The sequence below is a fragment of the Psammomys obesus genome, unplaced genomic scaffold (assembly GCF_907164565.1).
Source record: "Psammomys obesus unplaced genomic scaffold, mPsaObe1.curated_primary_1811, whole genome shotgun sequence".
NCBI lineage: Eukaryota > Metazoa > Chordata > Mammalia > Rodentia > Muridae > Psammomys > Psammomys obesus.
Genome location: NW_026590062.1, coordinates 10,480,504 through 10,505,769, shown reverse-complemented (window position 1 = coordinate 10,505,769; position 25,266 = coordinate 10,480,504). Strand labels below are relative to the sequence as shown.

The following is a 25,266-nucleotide window of genomic DNA, read 5'->3' as shown; positions in this document are numbered from 1 at the left end:
GCACGCACGCGCATGGGTGCACAAAAGCACTGTGAAGGAGGTGCACAATAAAAAAAAAAAAAAAAAAAAAAAAAAAAAAAAAGTTTCAAAAAAGAAAAAAAAAAAAAAAAAAAAAAAGGACCGTTGCAGAATTTCTAACTCTCATGCACCCAGCCAAGGCTGCAGACTGTCAACATCAAACAAGCCCTGGAAAACCTCCTTTTCCACACACAATCCTGGCTATGCATCGAGAAGTTTTCCACTGTATACATTTTTATCCAGAGGAGGGTATTTTTATATTTTGACACTAGGAAACCATGACGAGTCTTCAGAGGAATCCATTCTGGGACAAACGAAGCCCGCCTCAGCCTCTGCCGCCCCGTTGTAACAGGCCCCCACAGGGAGACGTTGCCACTCTTCACCTCCAAACCACACGTTGAGGCGATGTGTGCCACACACCAACGACACTAAGCAGAATTCACGGTGGCTTTAGTGTGACCGGATTTGGTGTAACCTTTGAACACATTAAGCTGGTTGTGCAAAGGAAGCCCCGGACCTGCAAACAGATCCGTCCAGTTCACATCCTACAACGGTTTAAAAAAAGAACACACACAAACTGTTTGTATGCGAGATTGATGAACTTTGTCAAAAATTTTCAAAAAGGGACACCTTCTGTAAACACGTCTCTAAATACAGAATTGTATAATAATCCTGGGTGTCCCCATTTGTTCTGGAGCTTGGGTGCAAGATGGGGTCGAAGATGGTCCTCAGAAGTATTGTACAAAATAAGTTGTTTTTTTTTTTTGTTTTTGTTTTTGTTTTTGTTTTTGTTTTGGCGGGGGGAAGGTGGTTGGGTAGTGGTGGACTTTTTTGTTTGTTTTCTAAGACAAAGTTTTGCTTTGTAGCCCTGGCTGGCCTGGAACTCATAGAGATCTGCCTGTCTCTGCTTCTTGAATGTTAGGATTAAGTTCTTTCTTTCTTTCTCTTTCTTTTTGTTTTTGCTTTTGTTTTTTTTCTTCGAGACATAGTTTCTCTGTGTAGCCTTGGCTGTCTAGACTGCCTTTGTAGACCAGGCTGGCCTGAACTCACAGAGATCCTCCTGCCTCTGCCTCCCTGAGCGCTGGGATTACAGGCGTGCGCAACCACACTGGCAGGATAAATTTCTTTATTATTTTTGTCGTGTGTGGTGTGTGCGTATAGACACAGAGCGGCTATCAGAGAACAACTTGCCAGAGTGGATTGTCTTCCATGTGGGTTCCAGAAACTTGAACTTGGGCCATGAGGCTTGCATGACAAGCATCTTTACCTTCTGAGCTACCTCAGCAGTTCAAAATCATACATGTGAAAACCAGGCTTTTTGACCACCTGTTTATGTATTTATTCAGGTCTGTGGAGCCCTGGCTGGCCTAGAACTCACAGAGATCCACCTGCCTCTGTTTCCCGAGGGCTGGCCTCAGAAGCATCACTACATCTTCCTCGGTCTCACTGCACAGCTCAGTGAGGAATTCTCCAGCCTTACCCACTGAATGCTGGGGTCCTGGTGCCCAGGAAAAACTGATTATGTGTGGTTGGTTTGTCTGTTTGACTGTCTATGGGACAGGACCTCAGTACATAGCCCTGGCTGGCCTGGAACTCACAGAGATCCGCCTGCCTCTGCTTCCCAGGGTGCTGAGATTAAAGGCGTGCACAACTGGCTACATGACTTGGTTTTGAGAGTCTCATGTGACCCAGGCTGTCCTCAGACTCACTTTGTAGTGAAGGGTGACTTTGAACAACTGATCTTCTCTCCTGGGGGCTGGGATTATGAGCATGTACCACCAGGCCCAGAAAATACTGGCTTTTTAATTGAGTGCCAGCATTCAGATACGGGGGTGTGTCTCTTAAGCACTGCAGATGCCAGCTTCTGAGGACTGTAAACTCTAGCTGCACTGGGCGACAATCTTGTGACAACAGCCGGCTGAGGAGTGGCCTCCTTTGTCCATGGCACCTGTATGGCATCTGGATGGTGACTGAGTGCAGGTCCTAGCTGTTCTGAAGGCAGCCAGGGACTTGAAACCCTGTCCTCCGTAGTGTGGCCTGAAGGCTGGATGGTTGGACTCTGGGGCGTGGGACTAGGAGTCAAGATTGAGCCTTGCCAATACCTGTGGCCACAGGCCATGACCCTCAGCCAGCCTCTCAATGGGGAGTGGGGAGTAAGTCTATGAAAAGGGCCCTTCCCCGACAGCACTGCCCCTTCCCTGCGGCATAATGCAGGCCTCAGTTTCCACATCTGTAAAGTGGGTTGTTGCCGCAGTGACTCGAGGTGCATCCTGGGGGGAATTGTGTGGAGCATGGGTATGACCTGTCCTGTGCCTGAACTAGGAGCCCGGCAACCATGTGAGCGTCACATGAAGTGGGGCTATCGTGTCTCTTGCCTCAGCCGTCACTCGCCCACGAGCCAGAGCCCCTGTGCAGTGGCTCAGAGTTGGCTAGTTGGAAAACCTTTCTACAACTCCTGTTTTCCATGTCATCTTGGGGGAGGACTCTGACTCATTATCCCCACCGTGGCTAAGGGAACTTGCTTCAATCCCAAAGTCTGGCTCCCAGGCAGCACCAGTTGGGGGTGGGGAGCAATTAAGGGAGCTGTCCCAGAAAGGGTGACCTCGCAGACAGGCCCAGGTGCCTCTGAGTCAGGGAACCAGACAGCCTGGTTTCCACACCAGCCCTTCTGAGAACTATGTGTCAACGAGAGAATGCCTAAACCTCTCTATGCCTCAGTTTCCCCCGGCTGTAAAGTAGGGATGGTTATACATTTCTTTTTCCAGTAGCTATAAGGTTCAGATTACTGGGTGCTGGCCACTCTGGTCCCAGGTTACCACTCTTAGGAAGGTTGAGAATCAGAGGCAGGGACAAGGTGGTAAAAGTCATGTATTCCTGTTATCCTTGCTACTCCAAGAAGCTGATGCAGGGGGATTGTTTGAGTCCAGCCATTTGACAACAGCCTGAAGAACACAGCTGAAGCCACCCCAAGACCCAAGAGCTGTGGGGCTGGACGGAAGTGACCTTGTCTGAGGTGATCCACTGAGGAGCTAGCCTGTGACCCTACCCTGAGGCACCCACATGCCAGCCTTAAAGCCAGGTTCTTCATCGGGACATCCAGGGCTTGATGTTCCTCATCTGTGAGATGGCTGTGACTAGACAGCAGTGTTTGAACCTGCTGGCTAAGGCTGCTGGATGAAGCTGCCACCTTTGGTGGTTCCCAGCCCTGAGGCATAAGTCTGAGGCTGGCTGTGTGCTGCCTCAAAGCTCCCTCCCCAACACCAATCCAAAAAGGAGCTGAAACACCTGGTCCCGGAAACCGATTTCTAGGGTTCCTGAAATGCTGCCCCCTCTGCCTGTACGGCCTCAGGCCTGTCGTGGGATGCCGATGATGTCACCAGGCGAGGCTCTGGAAACACTCAGCCGGCAGCCCAGTGTGGCCGCTCTCTTCAGCGACCCCAGCCTGGCTCTCCCTCTCTCGGGCATCACAGCCAGCCTCATCCATTGGGGCCACAGGGTGCAATGGTGTGTGTCCCGCCTTCCCGATGGACAGGAGGTTTGCTTGCGGGTGGCAAATAATGCTCTTAAACTTGTGCACACTGAGGCCTGTCTGAGGAGCTGGCCAGGGGAGGGGGAGGGGGGGTCCATTCCTCCACATCCCCACAGGCCTTGGTCACTTTTTTCATAGCAGCTATCTAATGGACGCTGGGTGACCTCACATCTCACTAGCTAAAAGTGGCCACAAGGCCATTTGGGGGCTGTCAAATGGCAACAGCATGACTGACCCGAATGGATCAATCAGATGGGGTAGACAGGTGCCATGGCCTCTGGCCCGCCCCCAGCGGCCTCCCAGAGGATTCTGACCACACAGTGCCTCTAGATATCTTCTCCCTAACAGCAGCGGGAGGGCAGACAGGCAAGTCAGCATCGACTGACTCCACCTGTCACTCTGAGGTAAGGGCGCACCCTGCCTTTTGGAGCAGCCTCCCCGGATGAGTGCCCTGACTCAGTCAGCTGTGGCCACACAGGGATGCGAGGACTCAGCGTGTGCTGGAGACTCAGGAGCACGCGGTCCCCTGACCACAGTGCTCTGTGGCTTGGTGCACTTGAACATGAGTTATGCGAGGTTGCCCGGTTCACTCTAAAGCCAAATGTCCCTGGAGATAGTTTTTCCAGGCTGCAGAGGGAGGGCTGTGATACACCCTGAGTCGCTCGGAAGACCCTGGGCCTCAAGCATCAAGCTGGCCCACCCTGGGCCTGCCCCCTTCTTTACTATAAAGCCCCCATAAGCCCAAGAAAGAGGGGACCCAGCACCAGCACTCAGAGCAGACATTACTAATCAAGCACAGACCCTTTCCCCTCAATTCTCATAGCCCCGGGATCCTCTGCACTCACGCCCTGAGCTACCAGGAACTGGTGAGTAAGAAGAGCCATGGTTTTGTTGCGACAGCATCTCACTGGATAACCCAGGCTGGCCTCTGCTGGAGCTCTCCTGCCTCAGCCTTGACTGCTGGGATAACAGGTGTAGACTATCACCAGGTCTGGCGAGGAGCCAGACTTGGACCCTTTCCCATCTACATCCCACCCAACCCTCAGGAGATTGGGCCCAGCCCCCATCAACCATCTACTCATTTTCCTTTATGCTCCATTGTCCCCCATGTAGCTCCAGGGGGAACTGCCAGCCACAGGGTCAGAGGGGGGCCTTCCAGCCAATTCTCCAGCTGTGTGACCTCGGCTAGATCCCCACCACACACACACACACACACACACACACACACACACACACACACACACACGAGGCCAGTGTCTTCCCTAAGAGGTGAAGGGTCTGCCTGGCTAAAGGACAACAGTCGCCTCCCTTCTGGGACCCTGCAGGCACATCAACCGTGGATTCACAGAGAGAAAGGATAATACACGCAGCCATTACTTGACCAGCTTTTATTCTGGCCCTCGTACCCTGGCCATTGCTGACATCTCTCCCAGGTCCAGAATCAGCTGGACCTCATCTTGTGCTTTGGGAAAAGGGGGCACCTCTACTCCTGCCCCCACCCGCTGTCCCGTACCTTTATTAGAGTTGGTGAAACCATCCCAGGCTAGAGTCTACCCCTTAGCCTCCCAGCTGGACCACATCAGAAGGTCCTGAGCCCCACACAGTGGGGGAGTTGAAGGGATAGGGACGAAGTCCCCAGAGGCACCTGTGTAGACAGCCGAGCTCAGGGCACAGAAAGGTAAGGGCCAAGACAGCCAGCACCTGTGTGTCTCCTGCCAGGGCCAGCTCCCTGGGGACAATGCCACCCTACCAGGCCAGCCAACCCTAACGGAAGTGGAGGGGGAGGGAGTGAGTACTAAGCTTCACTGCTGGGAGAAAGACAAAGGCAATACCTTACCTACTTCAAAGAAAAACCCAGAGCCAAGCCCTGGCCCCTGAGCCAGCAGGGAGCCAAGAGGCCCTGACGACAGATGCGCCCATGGAACCCCAGCCCGGGGCCTCCCGGGACAGAGGAGAGGGGCCAGGGTGAAATCTGTCCATATAATGCAGTGATTGCAGTGACAGTGTCCTCCAGGCCCCAGGGCAGGGCACTGAGGAGGACTGTAAACAATACCCGGGTGGGGCGCTTGTTCGGCCCAGCACTCTGGAAGGCAGCCAGCACTGTGGTGACGAGAGTGGACAAGTGGACGTGGCAAGGAAGGCCACTAGTCACCTGTCCGGGGCCCAGGGGCAGCACCTGGACTCTTCCTCCCGCGGGCGTGAAATCAGCCGTAGGCCTATCTCCTCCAGGTGAACCTGCTGAAGAAGCTGGGTCACAGCCCACGGCTGAGGTCGGGTGGCTCTCGGAGGCCCTGCCTTGGCTCAAGCGAGGGCCCAGCTGCCTGCAGGGCCGGGCAAAGTCCTGCCTTAGCTGGTTCCAGGCCAGGAGCCTTGGGGACCTATCCAGTTTAAGCTCCACCTTCTCCCTGCTGCCTGCTGCCTCAGCCCACAGCAGCCCAGGCAGCAACTCTCAGTCCCAGACCTTGGATCCTTTTTGCCCAGTATCAGGTGGACCCTGGGCCCCACAGGCCTGAGGCCAGCTCCAGGGTCACACAGACTGCCCTGGGTCAGAGGGCAGTCTGGGTCAGAGTTCTCTAGACACCAGCTCCTCAGGCTCTTGAAATATGTTTAGGTCCCAGATTCTTCTCCTCGGCAGTAAATGCCACTGACCCCAGGGGCCAGATCTTCTGAGTCACATGTCCTATGTCCCCTGCGAGCCTGGCTTGAGTCCAAACCATGTCAGGGCCTTCTGTTCTCAGGCCTCCCTCACAAACTGTAGGCCCTTTAAGGCTGGTCCTGGGTCTGGGTTCTGCTCCCACCAGAACCAGAAGGAAGCCAGGGGTCCTCCAAGCCAGCTAGGTCAGCTAGGCCAGCCTGCCGTCCACGCCACTGGTTCCTGAGGGCCTGCACCTCCAATCCGTATCGCTCATGCAGCTGGGCGAAGGTTGCCAAGGAACCCTTGGCTGCAGAGGCCCTGCGGCGGGGTGGCAGTGGTGGGCCCTGGGGGGTTGCAGCAGGTTGCTCAGGCAGCGTATTCCACGCTGCCCGGCCATTCTCCTTGGGGCGAGGGTTCGAGACCGGGCTTGGGTTGGCAGGCAATGCATTGGTGGGGCCCCCCTCGCGCATGGCTGCCAGCTGCTGCTCCAGCTCTCGCACCACCAAGCGCAGGTAGTGGAAGCTGGCCCTGGACAGTGCCTTCACCCAGCCCTCCAAGGCCGCCTGGCTGTCGGCTGCCAGTACATAGGGCCTGGAGCGGCCACCGGCAAAGTGCACGGCGAAGGCGAATTCCTCCCTGGCGTCCACCAGCTCCACCGTGCAACCCTCCAGCAGGATGACGCCCAGCGGCTCGCGGCTAGCCTCCGCCTCGAAGTAGAAGAGCATGTTGCCCCGAAGCACGAACCACCGCCGGTGCGAGCCCACGCCTCGCCCGCCGCGCTTGTGCAGGAAGCCCGCATTGTCCACCGGCGCGTCGCAGGTCGCGTAGAAGGCCAGGCTGCGCTCGTTCAGCTTCATGGCCGCAGCGCCCGCGCCCGTCCCCTGCACCGGAGCAGATGTGACTCCTAGGATCACCCACTCTCGGACCACCAGCAGCCGCCTCCCACCACACCCGCCCCAAGGCCCCCAGGGAGCACGGGGAGTCTCACAGCCACAGGGAGCACCCCTGCTGCCCTTAACCATTCAGCTCGCCGGACACTTAGCCCACGTGAGCTCCATCAGTCTAGCAATGACCTTGGGTGGCATGGGCTGGTGTTGTGGTCGTATCTATGCGTCAGGTGGGGAAACTGAGGCACACTGAGGTCAGCCACAAAGCCAAGGGCTCAAAGCAAGTTGGCCAGAGCCCTTGCTGGTGCCTGGAGGTCCCAGCTCTGTGAGTCGGTTGGTTTGGAGGTCAGGTTCCTCAGGGAGGGAGCCATTGGGAAGAGCACGGCAGGGGGGAAGGGAACACAGAGGCCCTGTGGTGAAAACCTGCCACGGGGACGCGTGTCTGGAGTGGGGTGGGGAGTGGAAACAGACAGAGCACCGCAGTAACTGTCAGAAAATGCCGTATTTTCGATGCCGTGTGGGCTCAGCCCAGACTGACGGGGAGAGGGCACTCTGACACACACCTCCCAGAAAGTACACACTGGAGCAGCAGGACTTACCGGGAGGCGGCACACGTGTCACCAGCGTGGCCCCTCGGAGGAGGCCCTGCAACCTGTGGGTCCCCTGTCACAGCCTCGCTCTGCGGACGGCAGCCATGCCTTTCACGAGATGTATGTAAACAGCCTGGAATGCAGAAGACGCCCGAGGTCTGGAGGAACGAGGGCTGGGTGGTGGCTCTGTAGGGCCAGGCTGTGCCACCTGACCCGGGTGGAGGGAGAAACTGCTGCCAGACAAATACTTATTTTCTCGCCACCTCATGCCACCCACGCTGCTGTTGGGGACAGCTTCCTGCTGAGTTAGAGGCTCAGACCAGCTTGTCCCCACAGAGCAGCGGGGTCGCCGCCTCAGCCACCTGAAGGCTCAGCTGTGTTGCATCCCCACTCTGTCTCCTTGTGCTGTGTGGCTTCTTATACTAGCTGTCCCTCTCTGAGCCTCTTTGCAAAAGTGACTCACGCACCCCTCCCAAAACAATCGGGCCCATTTCTCATAGAACCTACCACAGGCTGCCCACCCAGCTCCGCTCACTGCCTTCACAGGTCAGCTCAGGCCTCCAGGCTGGTCGCCTCAGGTGCCCTCGGTCAGCCTCTCTGTACCTCTAGTCCTTCGTTTATAAAAGAAGAGCAGAACTGTCTAAGTCAAGGTTATGGCAATGAGACTGGGACACATGGGGCACAGGGGACCTGGCCCTCTGCTGTGCTGGCTGTTGACTGTGTACCTGGCCTCCCTCTCGTCTGTCCTGTCTCAGCAAATGGCCCCTGGTATCCCTCTCACCCCCAACATCCCATCATTGAGGCCAGGAAATTCCCCCAACCCCCATCTCCAAAGCAATGGCTGTTTAACTCTAGGTCCCGATCTATATTTGCTGGAACCACTACAGGAACCCCACAGCTGTCACCTGCCTCCACCCTTGTCCCTTCCTAGCTGGCCACCTCAAGGTCCTGCCCTGGACCCACAGAGGGAGTCTTACCTCCCATGACTTCTACCCACTGCTCAGCCCCTCCAGTCCCCCAATCTCAGCTCCATTCCCAACCTCTGCCCTCCTCTGTCACAGGGCCTCAGCCACCTGGCTGTCTTTCCATTCCTCAAATGCGCCAGAAGCTTTCCCTCATCAGGTCCTTTGCCCTGGCTGTTTCTCTCTCCTGGGCAGCCCTTCCCTACCAGGGACTTCTCCATCACCTGGGAGGAGGCATCTGCTGACCACAGGAGACCACCAGGCACTCTCCCGTACCCCAGCTGTAAATTACCTGGGTCATTCGTGCCTGCTCCAGGAGGGGAGGGGTTTTCTGCCTGAATCTGAGTGTCTGGTATGGAACAGGTACTCAGGAGCCTACAGGACAAAGCAAACCTTTGTCAACACGAGGGCACTGTGACAAGAGTGGTCCCCACCCTACATTCATGGATGTGTAGATTGACCTACCCAAAGCACAGGGCCCTAGGCAAACCTCTCACCAACCTTCTACACCACTAACAGTAAGCTGCCAGGTACCCGTCAGACACCCTCCCCTGACTGCCCAGATGGGGGCACCCTGGCCCAAGGTCATAGGCAGACAGAAAACCCAGCCAGGTCCCTGGCCCTTGCCTGCTCCTGGCTCAGCTAAGGAGCCTGGGAAGCAGCAGGGCCCAGGCTCTAGCTTCCCCAGGAGGGAGAAACTGCTCCCCACCTTCCAACCGTCCTGCTCTTCTCAAGTTCAAAGACTGTTGAGGAAGCCAAGCTACTGAATCAACAGGGCCTATGCACCATGCTTTAGGGACCAATTTCCTGTCCTAGCTGGTCCAGGATAGAAAACTGGTCACTGCCACTTCCCAGACCTCAGCTGCCTCAATGGGCTTCAGTGAAGAAGGTTCAGATGAGCTAAAAATAAAGCCTGGGACAAACTATAGGGAACGTATTCGAAGTAGGTGAAGCACCCGGCGGCGGCGTGGTGGCTCACACCTGTCATTCCAGCACTTGGAAGGCAGAGGCCAGCCTGAGCTACAAGCAAGACCCTTTTTAAAAACAAAATAAAAGACACATGCCGGGTAAGGTGGTGCACACCTTTGATCCCAGCGCTCCGGATGCAACGACAGACGGGTGTGTCGGAGGAGAGCTTGTTCTCCTTACCTAGTTCCAGGACAGCCAGAGCTACACAGCGAGATCCTGTCTCAAAACCAACAAAACCCGCAAAAAGACAGGACTGGCGACCGCTGACACAGTTCAGCGGTCAAAGGCGCGCGCCGCCAAGCCTGACCTGAGTTCCGTCCCCAGAAACCACAGGGATCAAGCCAAGACCCGGCTCCTGCAAGTTGTCCTCAGACCTCCACACGCGCACGCGTAAGCAAAAAATAAATATTTAAAAATGTAAGACAAGTGATGAACCCACCATCGGTGGCGTTTCAGCTGGCCCCGGGGCCAGGACTCCAGGGAAACTGAGGCAGGGCACCATCGCAGAACCGCCAGCCTCAGCGGCGCGCGGCCCTGCACGGACGGAGGCCGCGGGCGGGTCCCGGGCAATGGCCGCGCGGATCCCGTCCCCGTCGCCGTCCCCGCCCGCTCGGCCTCACCTGGCTGCGGGGCTGGCGCGACGGTCCGCACCGCCCATGGCCTGGAACCGCTCGGGGGGCGGCGGCAAGAGGACGCTTTGTCTCCCCGCGGCGGAGCGGCGGCGGCCCGCGGACGCCCCTTTAACCCTGAGCGGTCCGCCCCGGAGGGGCCCGCCCCCGAGCCACACACGCCTGCCCATTGGTCATTCCCGCCAAGCCCCGCCCCCGAGTTTGCCACGCCCCGCCCACGCACGCCTGGAAACCGCTCTTAAAGGGACCGTGCCGAGCTCAGGAGTCCCCGGAGTTCTGTCCCAGAAAACCGGACCGTTTGAGCCGCGGGAAAAACTTCGTAAATTAAAGACACAATTTAATTTAGTGCAGCTTCGTAAATTAAAGACACAAAGCTTGCGAGGCGGCCGGTGCACAACTTTAATCCCAGCACTCTGAAGGCAGAGGCAGGTGGATCTCGGTGAGTTCAAGGCCCGCCTAATCTAAATATCCAGTTCCAGGCTAGCCAGGACTTCCATAGTGAGAGTCCGTCTTTAGAAAAAAAAAAAAAAAAAAAAAATCAACCCATGGCGTTTTCGGACAAAATCAACACAGGTCTGCTGTAAACCTACAGGGTACCGAGCCATCCAGACACTTCCAAACAGGTGAAGAGAGAGAGTTCCCGGAAGGAGCCCAGCTGGGGGCCCACCTCGGCGAGACCTCCAAGCAGTACCTCGGCTTCTCTGGGCTTCCATGTCTACTCTGTAAAATATAAAGGCAAGCGGAGTATTTACAGGGTGACTCAGCTGCAGGCGTTCCCAGTAAGTAGGAATTGCTAGGGTTTTTCTTTCTTTCCCCTTGTTTTCCCAAAATAACACGGTTCCACCTCTCAGAATGCTTCACTTCCTGTTCTTTCTTCCTCCTCCTCACTTCCTTCTACCTTCCTATCCCAGGCCCTCCTAGCCTGAGGACGAGAGCAAACAGGACAGACCAGGATCCCTGCTTCATTCCGCAGCGGCTCACTAGCGCCTACTGTGTGCAGCCTGCTCCAAAGGGAAAGGGCCAGGAGTGATCAACAAACAGTTGTGTTTGGTGTGAGGAAGAGAATAGGAAACAGCCGGAGAACAGCGTCCTAGCCCACCGGAGACCTGCAGGGAGGGTGCGCCGGGTGGAAGGAACAACGCTTGCAAAGGCTCAGAGGAGGGCAGTGAGAAGTTGGCTGAAGGCTCTTACACAGCAACGTTGCATGGGACCCGGCAAACTTGGGGGAAACTTTGCTTTCCGGCATGCGTGGTCACGGTCACACACACTTGTAATTCCAGCAGTCAGGAGGCAGAGGCAGGAGAATAGCCGCAAAGCTACAGCTGTATAGCAACACCCTGTCTCTAAATAGAAATAAGAATAAGAACACTGCAGTGGTCTGGGCAAATTGTGATGGCAACTTGGAGGACAGAGAGGGAAAAACGGAAGCGTGGAGTAAGTACTTTGTACGTGTTTTAAAGATACATGCAAGAATCGCTGATGGCTTCCATTAGGAGATGAGAGACTCAGAAAAGGGGTTCAAAGTGAACCCACGTCTTTGGGCCTGAGTAACGGACATAACTGGGGCATTTGGACAGGAAGAGTCCAGAGTAGGTTTTAGCAAACTGAACTGCAGCCAGCAGGGAGCCATCTAGAAAGATAAAGCCTGCTCTATACGTCACAGCCAGATGAAGACTGACGCCAAGCAGAACACAGACATCAACTCGAGAGCTGTGAGAGCTGTCCTGGAAGACTTCCAGGGGGGGAACTGGAGGGGAGTGAGGGGGAAGTCCCAGCCTTCCTGAGGGAGGGAGGAAAGGAGGGAAAAGGAGAAGAAATTAGTTGATCAGTCACCAATCATCAGTTGTGGTGGTCGGTAGGTCCTCAGTCAGTCCTGTCAGTCGGCAGTCAGCCAGCCTGTCTGCTGTCAGTAATCCTCAGCCAGTCACTGTTCAGTCTTCCTTCAGTCACGTCACTCAGCCAGTTAGGTCGTTCTCCGTAGGTCGGTTGCCAGTCAGATGTCAGTCAGGCCAGCAGTTTGCCTGTCAGTCAGCCCGTTGTCAGTCCTCACCCAGTTAATCAGCAATCAGCCTAGATGTCAGTCAATTCTCCTCAGCCTGGTGATCAGTCATCAGTGTTCCCTGGTTGTCAGTCAATCAGTCCTGGGTCTGTGAGAGTTTATTCAGAGGTCCGTCAGTCAGAGCTCAGTCATCTGTCCCGTCAGTTAGGTGGTCAGTCAGTGAGTGGCCTGTCATTTGTCAGTTGTCAGTGAGCGGCCTAGCTGCTCTCCAGTCACCACACGATCAGTGGTCAGCCAGCCAGTCCCCGCCTGCCTCCATTCAACATGGCTGCCACAAACAATTACTTGTATCCTGGAGCCACTGGCTTGAGGACAAGCAATCAGATGGAGTGAAGGGCTCAGCTATGGATGGTGACCCGATCATGGTGGTTGCTTCAGAGATGGACAGGGGACCAGGCCAAGCCCAGGAGGACCAAGCAGAGCAGGGTGACTGCTGAGGAGTAGGTGGGTTCATTGTCCCTCACGTCCTGTCTCAGCTCCTCTCCCCTGCACCTCCTTCCCAACTGTATGTGCTTCCGCCCCAGCTGCAGGGCCATGGGTCCTCGTGGTCCCTGCCCTCTGAAGGCACAAGTATCTAAACTACGCAAGGTCGCCTGAAAGTCTCCATCTGTGCAACAGTGAGGGGACTCTCTGGCGGTTGCTGCTCGGGGTCACCCTGCTCTGTAAGTGGCCCCGGCCCGTGTTCTCTGTAAGCAAGTCCAGTAAATCGCTGACTCGCCAAATCGGACTTTTCGGGGGATTCTTTCCTTTGCTCTGTCCAAATGCTGCAGTCCCTATTTGGGGTAAGTACATTTGTTCTGTCACCCCAAGGAAAGTCACACAAAAAGTGAAGGGACAAATATCCGAAGCAAACAGGGGGGTTTGGTTCTTTATTATTCATGGGATTTTGGGTTTGGGTTGGGTTGGGTTGGGTTTTTCAAGACAGGGTTTCTCTGTGTAGCCCTGGCTGTCACTGGCCTCAAACTCACAGAGGTGGAGGCCTGTTTCTGCCTCCCCAGTGCTGAGATTAAAGGTGTGCCACTATTGCCCAGCCTTTATTTTATTATTATTATTATTTTAATGGAAGTCAAAGTCATTTGAAAAATCTGTTTTAAAGCAAACAATCTGATTGCATTTGCTGCATTCCCAATGTTGCAGGCTGGTTTGTTTGTTTGTTTGTTTGTTTGCTGAGATAGGACCCTCATTATATAGCCCAGACAGGGCCTGAATTCACTCTTCTCTTGCCTCCACATCCCAAGTGTAAGAACTACAGGCAAGCTGCACCATGCCCACCTACAAGACATTATTACCTCAGAAAAAGATTCTAGAAGATCTAGCTCAGTGGTAGAGTGCCTTCCTAGCATGTATGAAGCCCCAGATGATGGCAAGGTTCCCAGCTTCATCAAAAAAGGGAGACTGAGTCCGCATTCCCCAGCCCTAGAAAACCTCAGACATCCTTGTGTCTCTGTGGAGTCCACATGCAGGTTCACAGGATCCATGTCCTTTGTTCCTGGTGTATTTCCCTCTTCTGGGCTCGAGGCCAGTTGGTGCTGGTTGGCATTCTGTCCTTTCCATGGCTGAGTAATGTCCCATTGTTGTCACAGAAAGTATTTGGTTTATCTGCCTATCCACCGAGGGGCCCTTGGCTGCCTCCACCTTCCAGCTGCTTCGAGCAGCCAATACCTTTGTGGCTGGGGACTGAAGATGGGTGGGAGGGACCATGAATTAGAAAGGCCAAAAAGTGGAATTAAGGAACCGACACTGAGCTGTGGCCAAGGATATGGTTTTGCCTCCAAAACCACGTCTCAAATCCAGCACTTCCCATCTCGACCTGCTCTTCCCAGTCATGGTCCCTTCTGCTCTCCCTCTCCTCTTTGGACCCCCTGGGCCCTGGGCTCCATTCTCTACTTCCACCAAGCAGCCACAAACCAAATCCTGCCATTCTCTTGGTTAAAGGCATGTCATGCTCCTCAGACCTCAGGACCAAGTCCAAATTGCTCCCTGCCAGCCACAGAGCCTTCTTTGCACAGGCCCTTTCCACCAGCTCTCTCCTCCAGCCTCCTCACACACCGTTGGTTTCCTCTCTCTCTCTCCTCCTATCCTCTGCCACCTGCCCTCCCTGCATTCCAGAATGCACTGTGCCCCAGACCTCCTCCTCCCTGTCTGCTTTTCCAGAAGACTCCCTGCACCCTCCCATAGTTGGCTGACCATTCTGATCTTCACTGGTCCGCTTCTTCTTCAAGGAAGGCAGGTGACGCCCATCCCGTCTTTATTCTGAGTTCCCTACCTTCCTTCTAGTTAGTCACTCAACCAGTGGCATTTACAGAGCATCCTGCTGTCGCAGGTAATAAGTTGAAAACAAAAACAAACAAACAAACAAGCTAAAACCCAAGCTGGGCCAGTGAGTTGGCTCAGCAGGTAAAGCTGCTTGCCACTGAGGCTTGCAACTTGAGTTGGGCCCTCGAGGAGAAAGGATCAACTTCCCAAAGTTGTCTGGGACGTCCGCACGTGTGTTGTGGGAAGCACAACAGATAAGCAAATATAATAGTTTACAAATTCACACGGATGGGGCTGGGGGGAGTCAGTTAGGAAATTGCTCGCCATGAAAGCATGCCCACCTTAGTTCAGGAGCGCAGAACCCACATAGAGAGCCAGGCACCCAGTGTGCATCTGTAACCCCAGCTTTCCGGAGGTGAGGACAGAAGGAAGCCTGGGGTTGGCCAGCCACAAAGCTCTCCCCTGGAGCTGCCCCCAAGAAGGAAGTGGTGCCCACAAGCCAGCCCAGGACACGAAAGAGCAGAGACCTCCCTTCAGAGCCCTCCTCTGCCGCACACAGAGAGCAGGGGCTGTCACCCAGCAGATCTGTAAGGCTGGGAGGACTTCCTTCAGTGATGAACCGCGATGGATGTGGAAGTGGCCAAATAAACCCTTTCCTCCCCAGCTTGCTTCTGGCTTCCATCGAAGTGGTAGTGAGCCTGCCTAGGACAGGTGGGTGCTGTTCTCGCCCTCCCTCGTTTTGCAGATGAGGGGACTGAGGCTTATGAAGCTCTCAGACCTCAGGCTGCTTTCACCAGCCTGGGCTATCTAGCCACCGGCTTCCAGCACTAAGGAGCTGCCTGCTGGCGTGCCTCAGTGTATTCCTGCAGTGCTGAGGGGGAACCCCAGCCCCACTCACACAGGCAAGAGCTATGGTGCCGGGTTGCTCCCCAAGGTTCCAGCACATGTGTGGTACACCCACACGATGGAATCTTACTCAGCCATCAAAAGGAATAGAACATGACACTGTTGCTATAGTGTGGTGGAAGCTTCCTTAAGGGAAACCAGATGAACACCAAGGCCACGAGTGACTACAAGTGCCAGCCTCCTCCTAGAGGACTCTGAGAGAGAACACCAGCTCCGTCCTTCCAGGGACTTAGGCTAGTGACTAAGCCCTGCTTAAGAGACAAGGCCACCCTCTGTCAGAGAAAGCTACACCCCAGGGAACTAGGGCTGTCTTTAGACAGAGGTCACGTTTCAGGTGGTTTCAGGTGGTTTTGAAAGGTGCGTAGGAGAAAGGGAGAGGAAATGGAAAGCATAGCAGAAAGTCCGGGAGAACAGACCGGGGAAGCGTCCCTCGCCTGGGGCATAGGTGTTTGGTGCTTCCTGACGAAAGGTGAGGTAATAGGGATCTATGGAGGGCTTTAGAGTATGTGTGCAAGGGGCAGATACCACCAGATCGGTACCTTGCAAATAACTGATAACAGCAATTTAATAACATTTACTGTGTAACAGACTTCCACATGAAATGAAGTCTTTGACCCGATTTTCACTGCAAGCCAACCAAGTAGAGCTGTTCATTTACTTATTTGTGGTTTTGTTCTGTTTTCTCAGGGTCTCACTGTGTACCTCTGGCTGGTCTGGCCTCGCTATGTAGACCAGGCTGGCTTCAGACTCACAGATACCCGCTTGCCTCTGAGTGCAGGGATTAAAGTGTGCCACCATGCCAAGCTTAGGGTTCCTTCTTATCCTTGTTTTATGGATGAGGAAATGAAGGCTGGAAGATCCCATATCGCTGGGGGCGTGGTTCAGAGGTACACCTGTGGCCCAGGCCATGCCAGACCCTGGGATCCATTTTTCTGTCTCTCTGTGTGTGTGAGTGTGTGTATGACCAAATAATTGATTTTTTTTTTTTTTTTTTTTTAAAGTGCCTCTTAAGGGGGAAAACCCGGGTCCTCCCAGCAGCCCCGGGTGCCTGGATTTCAGCGAGGCAGCTGCTGCTGTGCAGCCGCCCATGACCAGCAGGGGGCACGCGAGCCTCGTGTCAACCGCTGTCGCCAGGCTCCTGCCCAGGAAGCGCGCGAGGATCCGGGAGGGACCCGAGCTGCGAGCTGCGGAGCAATTAGGGCCTTTAATTACCGGGATTGGAAGTGGACACGCCTCGTGGGGCCTCAGAGCACTGAGTCACTTCCCCAGAAACCAGATTCCCAGGGCTGGCGGAAGAGGGGGCGGCTGCGCTTCTCTGCGGCCGGGTGCTGGCCAGAACTGGACTGAAGCCAAGACCAGAATCTAACAGGGTTTAGGGGGTCGGGCGGGAAGCGGGGTGCTGGTTTCTGCTGGCTGTTGCACCGCTCTGCAGGTCTTGTCGAGGGCACCTGCGTCTCTGTGACTCAGTTTCTTCCTCTGTCAAGCTGAGAAGAGCAGCCCCCTTCCCCTGCATAGTGTTGGGGGTCTGTGGACGACCTTCCAAATCGTTTCCACAGGACCCAGGTGAGATGGCCCGCAGCTGTAAACCCAGAACTCAGGCAGGAGCTGCAAGCGCTGAGCCAGCCTGGGCTACTCAGTGAATTCCAGGACACCCTAGGCTACGGTCTCAAAACAAACACTTCACAGGTTATCTATTATTCTCCCGTTGCTGTCTTTATTTCTGGTACTGGGAACAGTAGGTGATGGTGCCCCCGGCTCTGCAGTAAACCCCCAGTCAGGAGTCCTGAGTGTCTGCCTCAGTCCTTCAGCAGCTGTGTGACCTGGGGTCATCCGGGTGCTCTGGGCTCCAGTCTCCTCAAACAAATAGGGCAAATGAACAAACAGCCTCTTCCTTCATGGCAGGCGTGGCCTTGGCTGGGCACACAGAGGCTGACGCCTGACCATACTTGCATTGAGCAAGGACCTGTGGCAGTTTTCACATGGAAGGGGCAGAGAGCACAGAAAAGGGAACCCTAGCCCCAGGGAGGAAGCAGAGGGAATAGATGGCACCTGGTTCCTGAAGTCAGCAGAACCGACCCACATCAGGCATGCTGCTTGGGAGTTGTGAGCGCCTTGTGGCAAGAGCCACAGCAGATGTGCGGCAGCTACGCCAAAGCCAAGGCTGCTTTCCTGGGCCCTGTCTGGCATTGCTGCATCCATGTATGGGGAGCAGATCAGATGGACGCCTTGGAACGACCGTAAACTCTGTCATAGCTAGCAACTGCTGTGGAACAGCTTCCTCCCCGACTCAGTCCTTGGCTAGGAAACACTCTCCTTCACTCTCTCATGGTTTGGGTAATTCAGGTGCAGTTTCAGCTGCTGTGACTCGAGGTCATGAAGAAGGGTGAGGGCCAAAATGGAATCTGGGATTGGCAACTGCCTGTTAATGCTAGAATTTGGGGAGGCCAAGGCAGGAGGACCAAGAGTTTCGGGTCAGCTTGGGCTTGCATAGTTACACTCTGTCTCAGACTATATTTAAAAACTTGCACACATTTCCTCTGAGGGAGCCGGTGGGGGAAGCCTGTGGCATGCACCTTTGTGGAGGTCAGAGGACAACATAAGAGAATCTATTGCTCCTTCCGCTGTGTGGGTCCCAGAGACAGAATTTAAGGCATCAGGCTTGACAGCAGGCACCCTTCCTCAGGTTCTCGTGCTGGCACTAAGCACTGCCACCCCCTAGCCTGTTATTTTTTGTTGCTACTTACACTAACAGTATGAATGACTTGGATTATAGACTTACTTGCTATATACACTCTTGGCCCTGGTTAACTTTCATTTTTGCTGTCGGGTTTGTTTGATTTGAGATGGCACTTCATGTAGCCCAGGCAGGTTCCAACTCAGTAGGCTGGCCTTGAACTGATGCCCCTGTCTCAGCATCTTAAGTGCTGGCCTCTTGTCACTCACTGAACCTGGTTGACATTAAGGTGACTATTAGGGCACTGACCTTGTTGACTTACAGAACCTGTTAGTTGCTAGGTTTGGTTGTCCTTCTGACCTGGCCACCAAGGCTCCTGCAGGTGGACCCTGTGCTGCTGCCCTCAGCAGGAAGGAAGGGCGGGTGGCCCGGCCCCTGGGAGTGGACAGCCTGCTTCCGGCAGTCCCCGCCAGCCCCCGCCAGCCGTGGGAACTGGCATGCCCCTTCCGCCAAACCCAGCAGTGCTGGGTGGGAGGAGTCAGGTCGGGGGTGGGGGTGGGGAGCGCATAGCCCAGGGGTCGCGGCTGTCACCGCAGGGTCCGCCTTGGAGCCCTTTGCCCTTGGAAGGAACAAAACACAAATAAATAGAAGACTCTGACGACGCAGGGCTCTCAGGCAACCCAGACTGGGGCGGGCCCGCGGGGCGAGAAGAAACTGAGCGAGGAAGGAAACGGGTTTGGGCCTCGGAGAAATCTGGCAGGCAGGGCTGGCCTGTGATTAAAAAGAGGAAGAACCACAAGTCCCCGTTTAACTCAGCAGGGCTGCAGCCGGCTGCGAGAGGGAAAGTGCTTGCGGCTGGCAGATTGCAGCCACCTTTTGGCAAAGGGTGCCAGTACCTGCTGCGCCGGCCGCGGGGCCTCCTGGCCACCGAGAGGCTGCCGTCGCCCCAGGTGCTGGAAGGGCTGCGCTGTGGGCCAACCAGGCTGGACTTCACGGAAGCCCTCCTTCCTCCTCAGATCCTGCATCTTTCGAGAGGACACCAGAACGGCGACAACAGCCCAGGCTCTGTCTGGCCTTCTCTTCCTCACGATTCTTCGTGGCTCCCCGGTGCGCTCAGGAAGAACCACCCTCCAAAACAAACAGACAGACAGACAGACAGACAGACAAAAACGGACTCCGCACCAAGAACTTCAAGACACCACGTGTAGGCCAACGTGTTTCTTTGTAGGTGGGGCCGTTTCTACTTTCTAACAAGGCACCTCCAGGGCCTTTGCGTTTGCCATTCCTTTGGCTCCTAAGGCCTTTTCCTCTCTTTATGTGGGAGGCCTCAGGTCGACTATCACTCAAATATTTTTCTCCCTTAGTCTCCCTTAGCCAGTACAGCCCCCTCCATCCACAACTGGTTGTCAGGGTGCTGTCTCCTAACCACCGTGCCTCCCCCACGAGGGAATAATTCGTGTCCATAAGCACCGTACATTACCTATCCCACCGTAGCTTTCGCCTTCCCACGTTTGTTTTGTGGCTTCTTCCAAGCCATTCAAAACAAACAAACAAACAAAAAAACAGTGGGAGGCAAAAGGGGGAGGGAGAGCTGGGAGAAGAGAGGCAGGAGAGAGATCTTGGAATGACATGGAGAGATGGACCGGACCTAATGTCTCACAAAAGCAAGTATAATGTGGGAAATCTAAATGTTAGGAAACCATGCGGGCTTGGAGGTTTAGGATGGAACAACTATTGGCCAGCATATTGCTCGAGGTTAGCTGAATAAATCCGTGTCTGTCTGGTGATCTGGGTATACAGCTGTTTAGGATTAATAGCAGCATTACCAGAAGAGAGAGCAATAGTAAATATTAATTGTCACCTACAACAAATGGCACCCAACTAATCTCAGTATCCACACCCTTTAAATCATACTTTATCATAATTTGGTGGGGGGAATAAGCGCCCAGTGATAAAACCCAAACTCAAAACCTCCCAGATCAATTATTGTCTCTTCAAGAAAGACTCTTCAACCTGCCCAGGAGCAAAAGTCAGCCTCCTGTGGGCAGACCTGAGATTTAACAAAACTGCCTGCTGCTATAGTCTCACTGGAGGGTTACAGGAGCATGTATGTCTTCTTTATACTGTGGCTCAGCTCAGCTCAGCTCCAAGCTCAGCTCCACCACCATGGCAGGAAAGAAAGGAACTGGAGGCAGACAAACCTCTAGACAGAGTTTGGCCTAAACTGCATCTAAAAAAAAAGAAAAAAAGAAAAAAAAATTGCCATGGCAGAGGGAATTTTAATCCCTTTTGGCTTCGTTTTGGCTGTCATAGTCATGGATCTGGTTGCAATATGTTTAATGGTGATGGCTCTTCTCCATGCCTTCTCCAAGAAAGTTCAAGGAGAAAATGGGGGGAAAAAACAAGGATTGGGGTACTAAGTTACAGACAAGAAAAAGGGTACTCTTCCTAATAATTAGATTAATAATGGCTAAAAGTCAAAGCTCTCTGGCTGCAAGATACTTGTCAGCTCTTTCTGGTAAGGGTCTGCCAATTTACTAAAACATCAACTAAATTCCAAAAAAAAATAACCAAATGGGCTTTGTTTGTTATAGCGTAAATTGGCACAACTGACCCCAAACTTAATATTTTCTTGTCTCTTTGCTTGATTTTCATTTAAAGGCTTTGAGTTACAATAATACTGATTTGAAACTATATATATACATATATATATACATATACGTATATATATATATACACACACATATGTGTGTGTGTGTGTGTGTGTGTGTATGTATTTGAACAAGTTGGTGAAGGCACATGCCTTTCTTCCCAACACAAAGTAAAAAGAAACAGGCAAGTTTCTGAGTTCAGGATCAAGCTAATTTACATAATAAAAGTCAGGATGGCAACTCCTGCTGTTTAGCCACTTACCGAGATAGTCTAAGATTCAAAATGGCAAAATTTTCCTTAAGGTTACCATGTAAATTATTTTTCCTTAATAATAGATGTTATGTCTTTACTAATCTAAAGGTGGGATTCACATAATTTTTAGGTTTATGGAAAGAGAGATGTCACACTGCTCTGGAAACTGCCTTATTCTTTTAAACATGAGACATTTTCACAGGGGAAAAACTGTTAGTAATGCCTATGTAAAAAAGACACTAGAGGCTTAAAGATGGCAAAGTACATGCCAACCTAGTTTAGTCCTAAAAACTCAAAAATTATATTCTTATGTTTAAAAAACAAAACTGCCCATCCTGTATAAAAAAGGAGCAAGCCAAAAAATAGCCACAACCAATGTAAAACCAGATACAAGATGCCTAGGGTATGCTTAAATACTAAAGGTAAGAGGGAGTTTGTATAAAATTTGGCTATAAAGGCATAACTACCCATTCTATATATAAAAAAAGGACAGGACAAAGAACTACAACATATATAAAAACCTACGCCTAAATCTCTAAACAGATACAAGATACCTATGGTATCTTCTAAATTAAAAAGGAGTTTATATAAAGTTTCTTCGTTTTCTATTGCTCAAGGCAACGAGCTTGTCTCTTTAATGGGAGGCTTCTCTAGGGAAATAGGTAGCAGCCTGCCTAATACAACAGGTATGCAAGAGACCAAAAAATATATTTTAATCTATCCAACCGTGTTTTGATTTCAACATGATAACGATTGTATGTTCAATAATAATGCTAACTTATGTTGCTGATCCCTTTACAACTCTAAAACTGACTGAGACATAAAATATGTCTCCAGAACTCCAATAATACTTGGCCAATAAATCCTTGGCTATAATATCCTCAAAATGTATTATGCTAATCTTTTAATTGCATAGATAAAATTGGCTTACAGTTTAGTTTCATCCTGAATATCTCATACATTTATAATTTTAGAACTGTATAATGCTTTGAGAAGTTATATGTTTGCAGAACAAAAGAACTGGACACCAGAGACGTTGGATCAAACCTCACAGGATCCATCCTTCCAGTGTGCTGAGACATTGACACATCTGTTCCAGCATCTTACATGTTCCAGCATTCTGCTTGTTCCTGCCCCAACTGCTTCATTTGCTATTTCTCATCAAAGCCTGCACCCAAAAGAACTTTGAAGAAAGCTACTAATCTTAATTGGTCCAGCATTTTAGACTGTTCCAAAGAGGACTTTTATTAAGCCTGAAATTTCTCAACATTCAAAGACTGGACCACAAATGTTATTGCTTGCTTAATTAACCAATTTTCTTTGGGCCCCCTAATAGGATTTCTGCGTGTCCAAAATGTCAGCTAGAAGAAATCCATGAGAATGACGTCCAATTTTTCTTAAAGGCGGTTGGGTATGTTTTTGGTTGTTTTCTATGGCTATGAATTTTACTGTCATTGGGAGATGTTTATAAATTATTAATGGTCTTATTCAAAGTGAAACAAGGAATATACAGGGATATCTTAAAGGAGTAAGACAAAAGGTAGATTATTGAATCTACTCAACTTAGGGTTTTATTTGTTATTCTCAAATAAGGTTAATTTGAACTCTGGTATAGGATTTTGCATATTGATGCAAAAATAAGTTTATTTTTGATACGTTGGTATAAGCTTTAGTATATTGATACAAAGTCAAGATTACTTCTAATACTTTTAAACTGCTATTAAAAATTGGTTAGGATATTAAGTAATGCAAGTTAATTCCTAGTTATTGAACTCATAGTTATGTCAGACACTAGTCTAATTTATTACAGGAGTATACATCCTAAGTTTAACAGATAGATATGATTTTGTAGATAGATCTATTACATAAAGATAGGTAGTCTTCAAAAACTTCAGAGACCTACAGAATATGGCATTTAAAAGTGTCTTTATTATTTTAAAGATTCTTTGACAATAAGACAAGTCATCTCCTGGAAGCACCCGCCTACCTCAAAGAAGATAATGAGCATCGAAGAACCTCCTTATGGAGATGGGTTCAAATGTGGCAAACGAGCCACTCTGGTAAAGAAAATACCCTTGCTTCATCACAGACAGATTTCTGCCAAAAATGGGCAAGCTTAAATGCAGGACAAGGCGACTGCCAAACTCTGCCAAGACAGTTACGGTAAGCAAGTCCTAAACAGCTCCTGCTTCACATTTATGTCTGTCAAATATTCTGAGCCAGAAGGCTGAAGATGATGCTCCAACATTATAGAGAGTTATGGGTGACTGACTGTTAGGGCAGCAAAGTGTCTGTCAATTTTTATTTTTTGGAAGCTGCTAACATGCATTTCCTATTTACTTAAAAACTAATTTTATTCCTTCTCAAGTCTCTGATGGGGCAGAAGACCAAATCGTTATAGTGCCACAATTAAGCTTAAGTTGTTTAGAAGTTAAGAAATCCTTTGATATAGGTAATACCAATTAGGATAAAAGTTAATTTAGGTATAGAACTTTAAACTTGTCAAGATAGGTAGGATAATCAGATACATTCCCCTAAGTTGCTAAATACACATGGACTGGACATTGCACATGTAGATTTTACCTAACAGTTTTCATAATTATTATTGTATTGAAAGAAAAGGAGCCTTTTATTGGACTTAAAGGGGGAAATGTTGGTATAATGTTCTTTTGAAATGTGTACACTTTACCCTTGTTCATTCAAATGCTGATTTCTCTCCCCCACTCTTTGGTTTCAATCTGGATACTGCATTGTGATACTTACTCTAAGCATCACCTGTCTCAACTTTGTGTAAACATCCAAAATAAAACAACCAGCCACGATGTGGAGCAATAGAAGGGAGGAGCCAGAGGACAGGAAAGAGGGGAGGAGCCAAAGGATAGGAAAAGAGTGGGAGGCAAAAGGGGAGGAAGAGCTGGGAGAAGAGAGGCAGGAGAGAGATCTTGGAACGGGTGTAGAGAGATGGACTGGACCTAATGTATCACAAAAGCAAGTATAATGTGGGAAATCTAAATGTTAGGAGACTGAGGGCTTGGAGGTTTAGGATGGAACAACTATTACCCTGCATTATGTTCTAGGTTAATTAAATAAATTCCAGTCTGTGTGGTGATTTGGGTATACAGCTGTTTAGGATTAACAGCAGCTTTACCAAAAGATATATCAATAGTAAATATTATTACTTACAACAACGCCCCCTGCTTGATGCCTGCTTGATGCCGACCGACTGGAGTGGAAATCCCCCACCTGTGGGGGAGTCCCTTCCTGGGGCTCCAACAGCAGGCCTGGGGACTGAAGCTTAACTGCCCTACTGCAGGCAACTCACTCCTTCCAGTCCCCGAGTGGGCTGGGGACACGTGTTATTTCCATTTCATAGATGAAGAAACTGAGTTGGAGGGGACAAGTATTTGATCCCAGCAGCAAGGGAGGGGCGGTGGCGGTAGGGAGCCAGTGGCTCGTGGGAGCCTGTCGTCTGGGAAGGCTTGCAGTGGCCCCTCCAAGCTGGGGGCGTAGGCGGCCTGCTTCCTGTTGGGGGAGGGGAAAGGGACAGGCATTCCTCTTTCCCCTCCCTCCCTAGTGCCGCGGGGAAGACTGGCGCGCAGTGACTCCACTTCAGAACAGGGGCCCCCCACTGTGTGTTAGCCGCACCCCCATGTGGCGATAGAGAAAAGGTAAAGGGCTACGGGGCGCTCGGATGTGTGAACTCAAAGGGCTTGATTGCCTGGGGTTCGGAGGAGTTCTTGGAGAAAGTCGCATCAAAGTAGAGAGCAGCGGGGGCGGCCAGGTAGAAAAGAGCCTACTAGGCCCGTTCCGGGACTTCGAGGATTTTAGGAGGGGAGCGGAACCCGAATGGATGGCGCTGCCGGAGCAGGTCGGCTCGGGAGAGCCGGGGATGGTGCGGCCTGGGCGGGGCGGGGACCCTCCCCGGGAGGTGATGAAAGCCTGGGTCGCGGTGGCTAGACCCGGCCAGGCAAGCGCAGATAAGGCCCGGCTGAAGGGACTCCGTAGGGGCGCGCCCCCACGAGGTCCCGAAGGTCGGCCGGCCCCGCCCACCGCGGGCGTGGCCCCGCCCACCGCGCATGGCCCCGCCCCGCCCCCTCAGGAGCCCCGCCCCGCCGAAGCACGTGTGACTGGTCGGCTCGGGCGCCCTTTGCGATTTCCTCCCCTTTCTTTAGGGGGCGCGACGCGACTTGGGGGTAGGGAGCGCGCCTTTTGGGGGCGGAGCTTGTCCATATTCTGCCTCCCACCGGT

General features: G+C 52.2%; 1 protein-coding gene and 2 long non-coding RNA genes across 9 annotated transcripts; 2 read left to right on the top strand and 1 right to left on the bottom strand.

Annotated features, from left to right (window-relative positions):
* Positions 1-4,920: 4,920 nt before the first annotated feature.
* Positions 4,921-10,330, bottom strand: Pheta1 (PH domain containing endocytic trafficking adaptor 1). Of its 6 annotated transcripts, none has more exons than XM_055606428.1 (5): positions 10,030-10,330; positions 8,914-8,996; positions 8,167-8,270; positions 7,669-7,867; positions 4,921-7,063 (listed from the first exon to the last, which is right to left on the bottom strand). In XM_055606428.1, the coding sequence occupies exon 5, from the start codon at positions 7,037-7,039 to the stop codon at positions 6,311-6,313; it is 729 nt and encodes a 242-aa protein (XP_055462403.1). In that variant the 5' UTR covers positions 7,040-7,063; positions 7,669-7,867; positions 8,167-8,270; positions 8,914-8,996; positions 10,030-10,330; the 3' UTR covers positions 4,921-6,310. The 6 variants fall into 6 exon arrangements, with proteins under 6 accessions (XP_055462403.1, XP_055462405.1, XP_055462404.1 ...); XM_055606430.1 differs by having other exon boundaries at positions 7,669-7,817; XM_055606429.1 differs by having other exon boundaries at positions 7,669-7,792.
* Positions 10,331-10,477: 147 nt separating this feature from the next.
* On the top strand, positions 10,478-17,263 carry LOC129676150 (uncharacterized). Of its 2 annotated transcripts, none has more exons than XR_008720026.1 (3): positions 10,478-10,658; positions 10,812-10,998; positions 16,442-17,263. It is a non-coding gene; the product is annotated as an uncharacterized LOC129676150 (long non-coding RNA). The 2 variants fall into 2 exon arrangements; XR_008720027.1 differs by lacking the exon at positions 16,442-17,263 and adding an exon at positions 11,131-11,844.
* A 1,286-nt stretch (positions 17,264-18,549) lies between these two features.
* On the top strand, positions 18,550-24,165 carry LOC129676149 (uncharacterized). Its single transcript, XR_008720025.1, has 3 exons — positions 18,550-19,338; positions 22,355-22,429; positions 22,960-24,165. It is a non-coding gene; the product is annotated as an uncharacterized LOC129676149 (long non-coding RNA).
* Positions 24,166-25,266: the final 1,101 nt, after the last annotated feature.